Below are 13574 nucleotides of genomic sequence, written 5' to 3'. Positions count from 1 at the left end.
ATAATTTACATTTGGGGGATATCTTTCATAATAATGAATAAAACATGTTCTAGACATTCTAATGATCACAAAAAAACATATTAGTTATTTTACTTACTTTTATCAGGGTTAAAGGTCAAAGGTCATAGGTTAAAAAAAATCTAAATTGTCCAGATATTTTTAATTTGTGTGCATTTCAGCCTCTGTGGGGGGGTATTTATATGCAAATATCATGACCAATGGCATTGCAATGAACATCAATGATGACGTTTAACAAAATAATAATAATTAATTAAAATATGTTTTTTAACTTTCAGCTAGGTTTAGAGTGGGTAGTTATTTTTAAAAACTCGACTTTCTTTTTATTAATTCATTATTGCATGGTAATCATGTAATTGTGTTAAATTTGTGTCACTGGTGAATTTTGCATTTTATTATTTTTTAAAGCACATTGAGTCTGCACTTGTCATAATGAAATGTGCTAATAATGTGACTTGATAATGTAATGGCAATTCAGCTATTTCTATGTCAGTAAGTGTTTATGAATTTCCACAATGGGACCAAATTAATGTAAAAGTCAATGAGTTGCTCTTCATATAGCTTTGAGTGCCAGGAACTTAATGGACGCGTTGCAGTGGCACTCCATGTCTCTCATGAGAAGCAACACAGCCAAATTAATCCCAGCTAACACTCAAATGTACGTAGGCTACGAGGTATACTGTACTTAAAACACCTCCGCACCAGCTGAGAGCTGTTGACAAAGAGCTCATGTGGATTGGCAGATTTGCCAGTCTTTATTTGGCAGATTTGCCAGTCTTTATCGTCCCAGTGGGACAGTTTGGTTTGCAAACTATTAGTCCACAGGCTTTCGAAGAGGCGACTACAGCCCTCAGGGGGCAGTCAAAGGGGCCAATTGGAAAGGAGAATAAACAAATGCTTATATAAAATAGTTTAAAAAATATATTTAAACAATTTAGTAAAATATGGGTGCACGCCGAAATTGCCGACATTTTTTACATTTACCATTTCCGCCAAAGCTTGAAATTGAACGTTCAAAATCCACGTTTGCTCCTCAGCTGGCGTACGCATTTTTTTCTGTCTTACACAAGCGGAGCAGCCTTGTCTGAACTGCTGACACTGTCACAGGCATCTAAACATATGTTTTCACTCCTAAAATGTTAATATAAAACGGTATGTGTATGTAAAAAACAAAAGAGAGATTTCCAACTTTAAGTAAGTAATTAAAATCGCGCAATTAAAAACAATATAACATGTTTACAATGTATTAGGCCTAGTTTGTGCTTAATCAAACACTTGTTATGCGAGCGCACTTGTGAGATGATTTTGGAGCGCATGCGGACGCGGTGATGCGGCATATGCGATTATGATATTATTATTTTTTTAAAGGCATGAATGGACTGCACGCCTTTATTTCCAAGTGACAATGACAAGCATACAATACAGCTTGCCTATTTGTAGTAAGTACTAGCAGGCTATAGGCGTAAGGGTCTTAATCATTCACCATTTATAAGTGCTTAGACAGTTTTGACAGTTCAGATAAAAGCGACATCATTTTCGGGGGTCGGGAGGACGGGACCGCGGCGTGCGTCGCCAACACATACCAGCGCAAGCGGCAAGCCTTCATCCATATGTTTATGATTCGTTCATCAATGATCAAATCACTACATAAACGTTGATTGTGAGCTGCCTTGACGACATGATAGCCTATCTCTCATGCAGGCATGTCACCCACAGGACTTTAATATCACAGCAGTGCGCAGTATCACGCCTTCGCCGTGCACTGCGCACGAATGGGTAAAATTAATATAGGCCAGCCTACAAACTAATTCCATTCATGGCGATGCGATGTCGATGTGTCATGTATATGCGTGCATGCGTGGACATGACAGCAAAGCAAGCGAGGTGAGAGGAAAACAGACGCCAGTGGGCTTGCAAGTTGCGTGTGCTTCTGCGTGTGTGTGTGTGTGTGTGTGTGTGTGTGTGAGAGAGGTGCGTGAGGCGGGCAAGGCACGGGAGAAAACCTTGTTTCCATGGTTCCCACAGGTCGTATTTCATGTGTTCAGTCGCAAAAACGAGGGCGAGGCTTGATTTCATAGGGCGTGCCAGATAGATTTCAGCCGTCACATTTATTAACGTCAGAACGAAATTAAGGAAGGATCAGCTGTTTGCGATCACTTTATAAATGCCGTGGCGACGTGGGTGTACTACGAAACCTGCACTCGAATCTGTGGCAGATTTTACACTCGATTGATAAATGAGGGCCTTAATCTAGCAAATAAAAGCTCTGCAAATTGTGTTGTGAGCTCTTTGATAGGCTATTGTTGATATTTTCCTCTTTTTAAAGTAATTACACAATAATAGGGGGAGGGGGGGCACAGCCACAGGCTATGACTATTTGGGGACCTTTCCTCGGCTTTCAACGGCATGCAGCCTCACATCCTCTGCTCTAAGCTGAAAGATCTCCAGGTTGATCCCCACATATCCTCCTCAAAAAGGAGCCGTTTCATTAAGGTCAACAACTTCTTCCTTCTGTCACGATCGCATCGACAGGTGTCCTTGATGCAATAGGTTTATATGGGGAGTGGCAACAGTTAAGGCTGCTTTTTTACCCGGGGAAGTAGCTGAGCTCAGGTGCTCATTTTCAGCAACGCCCTGCACATAGAAACACATAGACAAACACACGCACACATTAAAACCTGGGAGCTGACCAGTACAACCACAGTCTTATAATTATACTGTTGGCCACTAAGCAGCTCCAAGGGGAGCAGTTGGGGGTCCGGTTCAGTGCCTTGCTCAAGGGCACTTAAGCAGTGTTGGGTGAGTGATGACAATCACTTCCCCACCCAGATTATTCCTGCCCGGCCCGGGGAATCGAACCGGCAACCTTTCGGCAACAAGGGTGCTCCTCTAACCCATAGGCCACCACTGCCCACACTGATTTGTACTAGGAGTACTGTGGCTCGTGACTGTGCAGTAAAGGAGACAACCATGCAGTACTGTACGTGGCTCGTGACTGTGCAGTAAAGCAAGGGTTCTTAACGTTTTTGGCCGGGAAATGCTTTGGCAATGTCTCGGGACCCGACCCCCAATATAAATTGACTGCTACAATAACCTTAATAATAGACAATAAACCATAAATAAATACTGAATAATAATCATTAGGGAAGTACTATGTGTACTATATTATGTAAACTTTTCATTTCCATTTTCCAGCCATTCAGTTTATTTATTTATTTTGTAATAATTTGGGGGCCCCCCAGAATAATTTGGCGACCCCCAGAGGGGTCGCGACCCACGGGTTGAGAACCCCTGCGGTAAAGGAGACAACCATGCGGTACACAGGAAGCATTTTGTTCCCTGGCAGGGAGAGGAACAAGCAGTGGTGGAAAAGGTACTCTTTACATTTTTCACTCAAGTAAAAGTATCAATACTGTAATATAGAAATACTCTGTGACAAGTAAAAGTCCAGAATTCATGTACTTTGAGTTCCTCGAAGCACAGGTCTTGTGGGCCGGCAATGTTTGGAATTCACCAATCAAGATGGAATATGAAAAATCGGATCCACCTTGATCACATGACTATAGAGATAATGTGTACGGATGTATGTGCTGATTGGAATACATTTGTAGGAGTAATATAGGATGGGATACCAAAAATACAAAAAATTCTAACCGATCTGTCTTGATCACATGAATATAGAGATCATGTGTACCGACAATTTGGATGAAATCTGAAGGAGCAATATCAAAAAAATTGTTTTACATAAGTCGGCTTCCTTGTGGAGGCGATTGTGAAAAATGCAGGGCAAAGGTTTTTCCTTGGCCTCTAAGCTGGGAGTGTGCATGTGCATGTGTGTGCGTGCGTGCACGTGTGTGTCTGTGCGTGCACGCACGCACGTGCGTGTGTGCGTATTGGCTACTTTCCAACACCCTCAGGGTGTCGTTAAAACTACACGACTCTGTGGCACAATCCCTAATTATTCACCTGCACCACAGGTGTTCAAAGGGCCAATTGGAAAGTAGCCAAGAGCTCAGGGTGTCACCCTGACCTCTTGGCTCTGCAGGCTTATAATGGCTGAGCTCTACTATGAATAAAATAAGAAAAATACTCTAAAATAACAAAATCACTATGGAGAAAATTAAGCCTTTCTGTCAAAAAATATTCTTCTACTGTACTGCTTCACTTCTCTTTCTCCCACACACGCCTTCCTTCACTCTCTCTCTCTCTCTCTCTCTCTCTCTCTCTCTCGCTGCTCATAGCACACTCTGGACTCAATGAGCAAGTTGCAGACTTGCCGATAAGCAACGCAGGCACATGCAGGATTGTAATTGTAATTCCGATGGAATCAACCAATGACTCCGAGGCTTGTCTGGAAGTTTCCTTCAAATGACAGTGCGAGAGGCTTTATCTGTCAAGTACAGGCTTGTGTTTATGCTCAATATTGGAAGCGCGCGCACGTGTGTCTGTGTGTGTGTGTATGTGCGTGCGTGTATGCATGTGCGCGCCCTTGTGTTTGTGTGTCTGACAGCCAATTAACATTAAAATGTGCCTACAGTCATGACAAGCATAAAGAGGAATACAAAAGAACACATTTGTCTTGAATTATGGCTCTAAATTTATGCCTCACAAAACTAATTTAAAATTCCATTCGAATATGTTTTGCTGAGGGGCTACTGTGGCATTTTATTGCTTGCATGAATCTATTGTATCCGTGGCTACATGGGATGGTAAAAAAGAACCAAGAGACGTGCGGAATTCAGGGGAAGAAAAAGTGCTCCATTTCATCGTGCACTCTCTCTCACAGGGGAACTATTACAATGCAGAATGCAATCTCTTTTGCATTACATACAATCCCCAAATCACTACATCCACTCCTTCGAGATTGCATAAAGGTAGAGAATTACATACAGCAATCCTTCCATGCACAATCGCACATGGATGCCCGTGTGCACGCATGCACACATTCACACACGCACACACACACACACACACACACACACACACACACACACGCTCGCACAGACACACACAGACACGCACGCACACGCACGCACACACGCATGCACACACACACACACACACACGTCACGTTTACTGTGAATGCCGCAGCAGCTCTAGAGTTACTGCATTGTTCACTCTGACAAAACTATCCAGGAAGATCAAGTCAGATCACAGGATTGTTTCCACTCAAGTCGAGAGAAACAACAATGTTTTCTTTCTCCTCTTCCAGAAAGACGGATGCCATATACTGTAACACCAGCAGAATATTGCATTACATATTGAATCTATGCTACAATGATGTATTAACCAATTAAACCCTAGATACTTTCCATTGCCGCCCTCCTTTTTTCCCCAAACTACCCAAACTACAAATCCCTAGGTAAGCATAGCTAGGTTCATGTAGTTATTGATGACTGTAGGAAAGACTCAACGCCATGCCCCGGCCTACACAGTAGGCTACAGACATATACAATGTGCTCGCATGAAGAACATCTAACCATTGCATTATGGAATGGTTTATTTTATTCGTGTTCCTGTTCCATTATATTTTCAAATCAGTGACCCTTATTTTCCAGTGGGTGTCTCCCCTGCAGGGGGCGCCCTAGGGTGACTGTCTACGTGGCCCAAGTCTAGAACCACCCCAGGGAAGCTGCTGGCTATTTTGGCAGCTCGAGTCAGAAAGTGTTTGGACGCTTGATTCGACAGGTGCAATGACTTGGCAGGCATGAGTGAGTCTGCGTGCTTTAACCAGCTTTACTTTTTGAGATTTTAAATGTAACAGAATCCCCCTCAGAGCCATTCCCATAAGTTGTGCGTGGGCTTTTCCTTGATTTTCTCCATCGAAGGATTTAAGCCAGGAGGCATGAGGAGCACATTCACCTGCCAGATTTACATTTAATAAATGTTGTTTTTCATTTTGTTTGCTAATTAGTGGATCACTTGGGCACTGACTAACTAGTTGTGCAACGTGCGTTGATGGAATGCATTAACATTACTGTTTTCTAATGTGTTACATTTGTCAAGATGCAAATGCGCATTAGGTTCCTTTGTAAGCTGTGCTATTTTGCACGTCTTAATTACCAGGTCTTACGTATTAACTTGAGACCTGGAGGCGTGACCAAGGCTATAAGGCCACACACACCGACTCTGGCCTACATGGCTAGCCTAGATTCCTACAGAGTCAAACTGTAAAAAAAAGAAGTGAGAATCCCTGTTGAGTCTAACAGAGTGTGGGAGGGGAGCGTACAGCAGCTGCATATCCCAACCTTGATTCACCTGATGTGCAGCTGAGTTTCATTCACCGTAACATCACGCCACAGAATGTATCCGAATGGACCCGTTTTACTGTGTCTAAGGTGACCTTCACACCAGAAAGCTTTACTGCGATTAAAACGAATCCTGCTACACATTGACGGAAAGTGCGCTTTGTTTGGCAGATGTGAAGCATCATTCGAATCCTAATGCGCATCAAAGAACGGCATTCTACTTCGACCAAAAACGGGGGTTTCGCTTCACTTCCAATCGCACTTGATTACGATTCGGTGCTGGTGGGAATGCAATCCGCAGCAAATAAAGGAAATTAAGCAAACAATGTGGCGGGTGAGGAGCTAAACACAGTTGGAGACGGAGAAGGCATATTTTACAGTGCAAAGATGTCCCATTACCGTGGATAATACCGTGATAGAGCTATAAAGGTTGAATGAAGAGACTGAAGCCCTGGTCGAAATGAGGACTAGTACATTTATCAATTGCTTACATAAAAACACTGCAGTGTAACCTACAGAATATTCTGTCTGTCTGTCTGTCTGTCTGTCTGTCTGTCTGTCTGTGCGTAGACATGGAGTGCTGTCACTGTGTGGGGACTGGGGAGTAGGAACTTTCATCTCAATAAACATTTTGTGCTGCTGTCTGTTCTCAATGCGCTCAGCGCTGTGCCTCCATGCCCAAAAGAACAGTGCGTGGCTGCGTGCGTATAGTGAGAGAGAGAGCGAGGGTGGGTGAGAGAGAGAGAGAGAGAGAGAGAGAGAGAGAGAGAGAGAGAGAGGTCCAGTCCCCGACGGCACGACACATGCACATGTGACGTTATCATTTTAACACCATAGATTTCACTGTGTATAGGCTATAGTTTATGAATAGAACACATTGATAAGGTCCCTGCTGCGTTTCCAATTGCTGCGGATATACAGCGCAGTGTGAAGGCAAACCGCAGCAAATTAAATATGCAAGAATCCCAACTTCTCCGCCCATTCGCATCGAGTCTACCGAAGTATTAGGTGAGAATGTGACCTAACACTAACCGACAATCACACAGCACTTCTACTGAGATGAACTGTCTGGAGAGAAGTGCAGAAAATGTACTGCTGTAAAATGATGGAGTCACTATAGGGGAGGACTTTGATGGTGGCTCGAACACACTGGTTCTCACTGAGGGATACCAGGACCCCCAGGGGGTCCTTGAGGGGGTTGCCGCCTGGGAGTCCCCAGCTGAGAGACTGAGAGTAACGAACCCAGTTAGTAGAATACAAGTAGTGGTACAGTAGGAAAGGTACTCAAATGTTTTGCTTAAGTAAAACTATCAATACTGCAATATTAAATACACATGTATTGGCATCAAAATGTACTTAAATACTACAAGTAAAAGTACTCATTGTGCAGAATGTCCTATTTTAAGTTTTCAAATGTATAAAACTATTTAATAAGCTCACAGCCTCACATTGCGAAACAAATCTTGAGCTTGTAAGTTGTTAGTGTATGTTTTGTAATGATAATCAAAATCTACAAAGTAACTAGTATCTAATGTTTTCAAATAATTGTATTTGCCTCTGGAATGTAGTGACTCCACTACATAAGAAGAAGTACTAGAAGTTGGAAATACTCAAGTAAAGTACAAATACCTCAAAGTTGTACTTTAAGTAGGAACTACAGTACTTAATAAATAAATGCAGTTACTTTCCACCACTGTCTGCAAGTCCATCGGACTTGCATCGTAAATCTTATCAATTGGTGGCCCATACTTTGCCTAAATGTGTATCAAACTAAAAAAGAAAAAGGAAGCCTTTGAGGGTGGCTCTAACAGGTCGGCCTGACCAGTACAGTATGATTGACAGGGGACGTAATCCTACTGACTGCCTCTGTTCACTAAGCTCTACAGGTGATGCACCTGCTTCCACTGCAGTCACTGTGATGTTGTGCCTGTCAGCCTGCAGTCTCTCACCTGCTTCCACTGCAGTCACTGTGATGTTGTGCCAGCCTGCAGTCTCTCACCTGCTTCCACTGCAGTCACTGTGATGTTGTGCCAGCCTGCAGTCTCTCACCTGCTTCCACTGCAGTCACTGTGATGTTGTGCCTGTCAGCCTGCAGTCTCTCACCTGCTTCCACTGCAGTCACTGTGATGTTGTGCCAGCCTGCAGTCTCTCACCTGCTTCCACTGCAGTCACTGTGATGTTGTGCCAGCCTGCAGTCTCTCGATCCAAGACCTTGTCAAGAGTGATGGCACCCGTTACGGGATCAATGTGGAAGATCTTCTCCTGGTCCGTGCTGTGATCAATGGAAAACCTGCAACCGGAGACAGAGAGAGACACACAGAGAGTAAAGCATGAGGAGCACAATTCTGCGACATTTAATGAATACAGTCCTTTTTCTTTTCTTCTCACTTATAATTATTTTTGGGCTCTCCTTCCGTTCACTGTGACAAACAAAGAGGCTATCTAAGGACTGACAGAGTTTATATCAGGTTACTTTGAGCGGGAGCAATTAAAAATATTTAATGATGAGAGAGAGAGAGAGAGAGAGAGAGAGAGAGAGAGAGAGAGAGAGAGAGAGGGAGGGTGGGGGGAGAAGAAAGATAGAGAGAGGAAAAAAACATATCCACCAAAGAAATGGATAACAATAATCATCTGTTACAGTGCGTTTATTGGAAAGCTATGACAGTGTGTAGACTTTAAAATGTCAAAAGTGCGCTCTGGCAAAATCATCGGGAAGTCTACAGAAAACCCAATGACGGTTTTCTTTTTATTTCCACTGTCCAATTTTCTCCTTTCTGCTACAGTATTCTGGCTGACAGAAACCCTGAACCTAAACCTAAACCAGCGAGGGCAACGGCAGCTTTTTAGATCTCTCTCCCACAAAGGCTCCTCACAGTCACACCACACCCTCAGACATCGTATGACAGCTAGAGTTATATTGTATAGTATTATTAATAAATATAATGTCAACAGCATCATATATGTACTGTTCTCAAATACCATTAATTTGAGAGGAGTGATGCTTTCAACACTTGAAACACAGTCCACAGCGTAGTCAACAACTGTGCAGCTCTAATATCTGTTCTCTCTCTAGTGGCGCTGTGCACGTTTTTTTGCGGTGGAGTTATCCACTCTCTCAGTTGTGTCCAGCGGTGGAACAAGTTAACCTGACTCTGCCAGATGGGGGCGGTATTGGGTAACCATGTTCCCCAACACAGCATCCATCTGAGATCGCTCAGGGGATTGAGCTAACACCGAACAGCTCCGGTTCGAACCAATCAGCGTGAGCTAAGGGCGGGATATGTGCGAAACCGGATGTGACGCTATATAGACACGTCAATATGATTAGTTGTGTTTGCACGCCCACACGGTGATAGACAGACGGTCCCATCCAATCATCTACCAAGTATCTTGAGAAAAAGGAACAGCCCTGTCATCGAATTTGCTCCCGAGATCCCAATAAGCTGTGAAACAAATTTGTGTAGCAAGCTTCTTGGATCTGGCAGCGTCAGGTTAGGAACAAGTATGTTAACACCCCGAACGCCCGGGGGTTATTTATTCCATTAAATCAGATCGCCCATCGATTTATAGCAGCGGAGCACTTTTAACGACGGACCGGATGCTATCCCGCATGTGGCTGAAGTAGCTACATGTAGCCAAAACACTCTCGATGCGATCGTCAAACAACGGGAGATATGATTAATTCTACCGCGACTAGCGACGGGACCGCAATGGGCCGTCTAACACAATCTTTTCTTAGAATTGGACGGAATGTTTTAGTTCAAGAGTTATTCACGTTTTAAGATTTTCGATCTCGTCGGCTAAAATGGGGGGGGGGGCATTTTCTATGACCGGATCACCGGAAAATAACATTGAATGTTGCACAACAGTGTCTGTTGCGCAACAGTGTCTGTTGCGCAACAGCCTGTGGAGCGATGCGATCGGTTTTGAAAAAAAATCTCCGTCCTTTTGATCAATCTCCGTCCTGAGCGCTGGGCGTTACTAATTGATAGGACGGAGAACTCCGTTTATGTCGCTTGGGGTGTTAAACGAGTATGTATAGTAATGCAGTAGTACTGTATTCAAATATTTTACTTAAGTATTTTGATTATTATTACAAAACTGTACCAGTTAAGCACTATTTTATACTTAGGCTATTTGAAAATAGCCGATCTACAAGCTTTGGCGGTACAGTACCTGACAGGTGCGTTCACCACATCGGGGTCCTTGGCGGTGACCGTCCCGACCAGCGCTCCCACCTTGGCGTCCTCCTGCACCTCCATGACGGCGCCCTCTGCCGGACTGAAGGCGGGCGGCTCGTCCTCGTCCGACACGCTCACCCGCACGATGGTCTGGTCCCGGAAGGAGCCCAGGTCCACGAAGCGAGGGTCCGCGTGCTTGTTCACCGCCTCCACCACCACGTTGTGCGTGCGCTTGCTCTCAAAGTCCAGGGCCTGGAGATGAATGAAACAAGGTGGAGACATCAAGGAGGGGGTCGTGTGGAGTCCAGGGTCTGGAGATGAATGAAACAAGGTGGAGACATCAAGGAGGGGGTCGTGTGGAGTCCAGGGCCTGGAGATGAATGAAGCAAGGTGGAGACACCAAGGACTCATGGAGCAAAATGTTCTGTGGGTCTTGAAAGATTAGTACTAAAAACAGCAAAAAATCGCTGGCGGTGCGAGCAGACTGTTCTAGAGAAACTGTAATGTTTACCCACAACCCATAAATATTTCACACTGCAGGAGTCTTTTTTTTAAATCGTCTGTCATTATATCGTTGTGGCTTTCACGCTGAACGATTGGTCGCAGACTAGACCCGATATTCATTTGTTTTTATTTTATCATTTTTACATCTCACGCACGTGCAGGATGCCGTGATACGAGCGTGAGACCGACACAGAGGACGCCCCTCTCTCTCTCTCTCTGCACGCCACACACACAGGAATAGCCTAAGCTACACAGACCGACACAGAGGACGCCCCTCTCTCTCTCTCTCTCTCTCTGCATGCCACACACACAGGAATAGCCAGGCTACACGAAATGTTTGTGACAGCGTGTAGTGTAGCACTGTAGCCTACGTGGGATGCAGTGAGACAGGAGGACGTTAAATCTTGATTTTCATGAAATAACGCTCCGTCTCTCTCCGCGCGCACACGCACGCGCACGCACGCACACACACACACACACACACACACACACACACACACACACACACAGAGAGAGAGAGAGAGAGCATACGAGGTCCAAAAGTTTGTTCCAATGCGGTTTTATCAACATTATTCAAGTGAAATGATTTGGTTATGGTTTATTTAACAGCAACATTGGGCTAATGCTACCATGTACGACACAGGACAGGGATTTACCCAAGGAATAATGGTTATATATTATCATCTGATCGCATACAGTCGACACACACGACCAACCGACAGATAGACAGACAGACAGACAGCAGTGCGGTGAGCAGTGAGCAGAGCTGTCCTGTGCTCTCATTGGCTGTAATACAGGACTTCTCGGGACGCGATCGCAACCCATTTCATACTGTACGATGTCCAGTCGGCGACAGAGCCAAATATCAAACTTGCTTGACATTCAGCAACGCTCCAGAAGGCGTCGGCGAGCACTTTTATCGGCGCTATATCTTCTCGCAGAGCCTTTCACACACAGCGAGCAAAACCTCGCCGATCAAAGCATAATCGGAGAAAATATCGGGCAGTGTGTACGAGCCATAACTTGAGTGACAGGTTGGATACATCTGGGTAAGATGTAAAAATGGCCATATCTCCAGCTGCACAAACTATAGGAACTGAAATGCCTTTATCAATGCTGGGTAAGTCCTTTGTGCTTTGCTAACAAAATGGAAGTGAGAAAAGTGGATATTGCAGTCTGCTGAGTCTGACTGCTTCTACCTCAAATCCAGTTGACAGTAGCCTAGGTGTTTTTTTATCTCACAACACACCAGGCTGTGGCCAATACCATTGGAAAGAAAAGAAAGGCAATGTCACAGCTGACTTCACATCTATAAAAAATAATGAGTAGCGACAACCTTTATGGAAATTGAGAATTGAGCATGCTAGGATTCTCAAGGATTGACAAGATCAGTAATGCCTACATTAGAGGATCAGCCCAGGTTATAAAATTTGCGGAGTAGCTCCGGTCTTGGCTTCTATATTATTTTCTACCCGGCTGGACAGAGCTACTGGGAGCTACTGGGACCAGTTAGCTACTTTGCTTAGCGCCTATAGCTCCGGTTTCTGTGTTTCGGGGCGATTTTCCGCTCTGTTGTGCAGCGGCACCGCTCACCGGAATAAACAAGCTTGTGGATCGGCCTTTTATAGTCATTTTGTTGTTGGCGGACGGTTGACGTTCGCGGCAGAAGAACGTTCGTCGTTCGAGGTTAGCACCCGCTTGCAGGTGTTGAACCCTGCCAAGCGCTCTTTTTGATTTTCCACATATACAGTACTATATTTATAACATATAGCATTAGCTAACTCAAATGCGTTTGACATTATTGTCTTACAGTTAGGCATGCAACAGCATGAAATGCTTTCTGTGTGATATCACACAAAATACCATAATATACTGCGGAATATATAGTGTACATATTTGATAGACTTTCTGTGAACATCTAAAGCAGAGGTGGGCAGCTTTGACAATAGAGAGGGCCACAATATTTCCACACTCACTCCAGTGGGGCCACATTGCATATTAATGTCGTAGCAAAAAGTAGCCGATCTACAAGCTCAAAACGCGTCGCAATTGAAATCCTGAATATTTCTTTTGCCAATTTTTAATTGGAATATTGAAGTAAAAGTTTTATTGAATTTCAAATGGATTTAGTTATAGTTATCTTATAACTTTATGAATTAAATACAAATACATTGGACATAAAAAAAGAGAAGACGATAACATTGTAATACTAGTAATTAACTGAAATCAATAATATATCAATATGAGGGCCGGATTGCGTGATGGTGGGGGTGGCATGTGGCCCCTGAGCCCCCAGTCGCCCGTGTATGGCATAGACACCAAGCCCCCAGTAAGGCTATCCAACGTTGAAGCTGCCACTACCTACTGGCAAAATGTGGAACTGCGGCACTTCAATGGAAATGGACGGACGTTCATGACGTCATGTGTGCGTAAGCCCGGATTGGCTAGGCTAGGCTAAACTTCCGCTTGCTCGAGCCATTGAGTTATAATTGTACTTCCGACAGTCTTCCGGGTGCTTCAAAACGCCACTGAGCAACTTCCACTGAAATGAATAGCGGGGGGGCTAACACTCCGGTTCGGTCTCTATCCTTTAATTACTCCATGATAGACACACCAGTCACAC

The 13574-nt window shown here is 44.2% G+C and overlaps 1 protein-coding gene across 1 annotated transcript in view; it reads right to left on the bottom strand.

Moving 5' to 3' along the window:
• The window catches only part of LOC308332278 (cadherin-22-like), a gene marked incomplete at both ends in the record, with an annotated part of 126104 nt that overhangs the window by 42625 nt on the left and 69905 nt on the right, over positions 1 to 13574 (bottom strand). Inside the window, 2 exons of the mRNA XM_080788081.1 lie at positions 8420 to 8556; positions 10443 to 10699. Coding sequence (XP_080644207.1) covers positions 8420 to 8556; positions 10443 to 10699 — 394 coding nt within the window. The remainder of the gene's footprint in view (positions 1 to 8419; positions 8557 to 10442; positions 10700 to 13574) is intronic.

Source organism: Protomyctophum bolini (assembly GCF_963924005.1).
Source record: "Protomyctophum bolini genome assembly, chromosome: 2".
In the NCBI taxonomy this organism is placed as follows: Eukaryota; Metazoa; Chordata; class Actinopteri; order Myctophiformes; family Myctophidae; genus Protomyctophum; species Protomyctophum bolini.
This window is presented reverse-complemented; position numbering and strand designations above follow the sequence as displayed.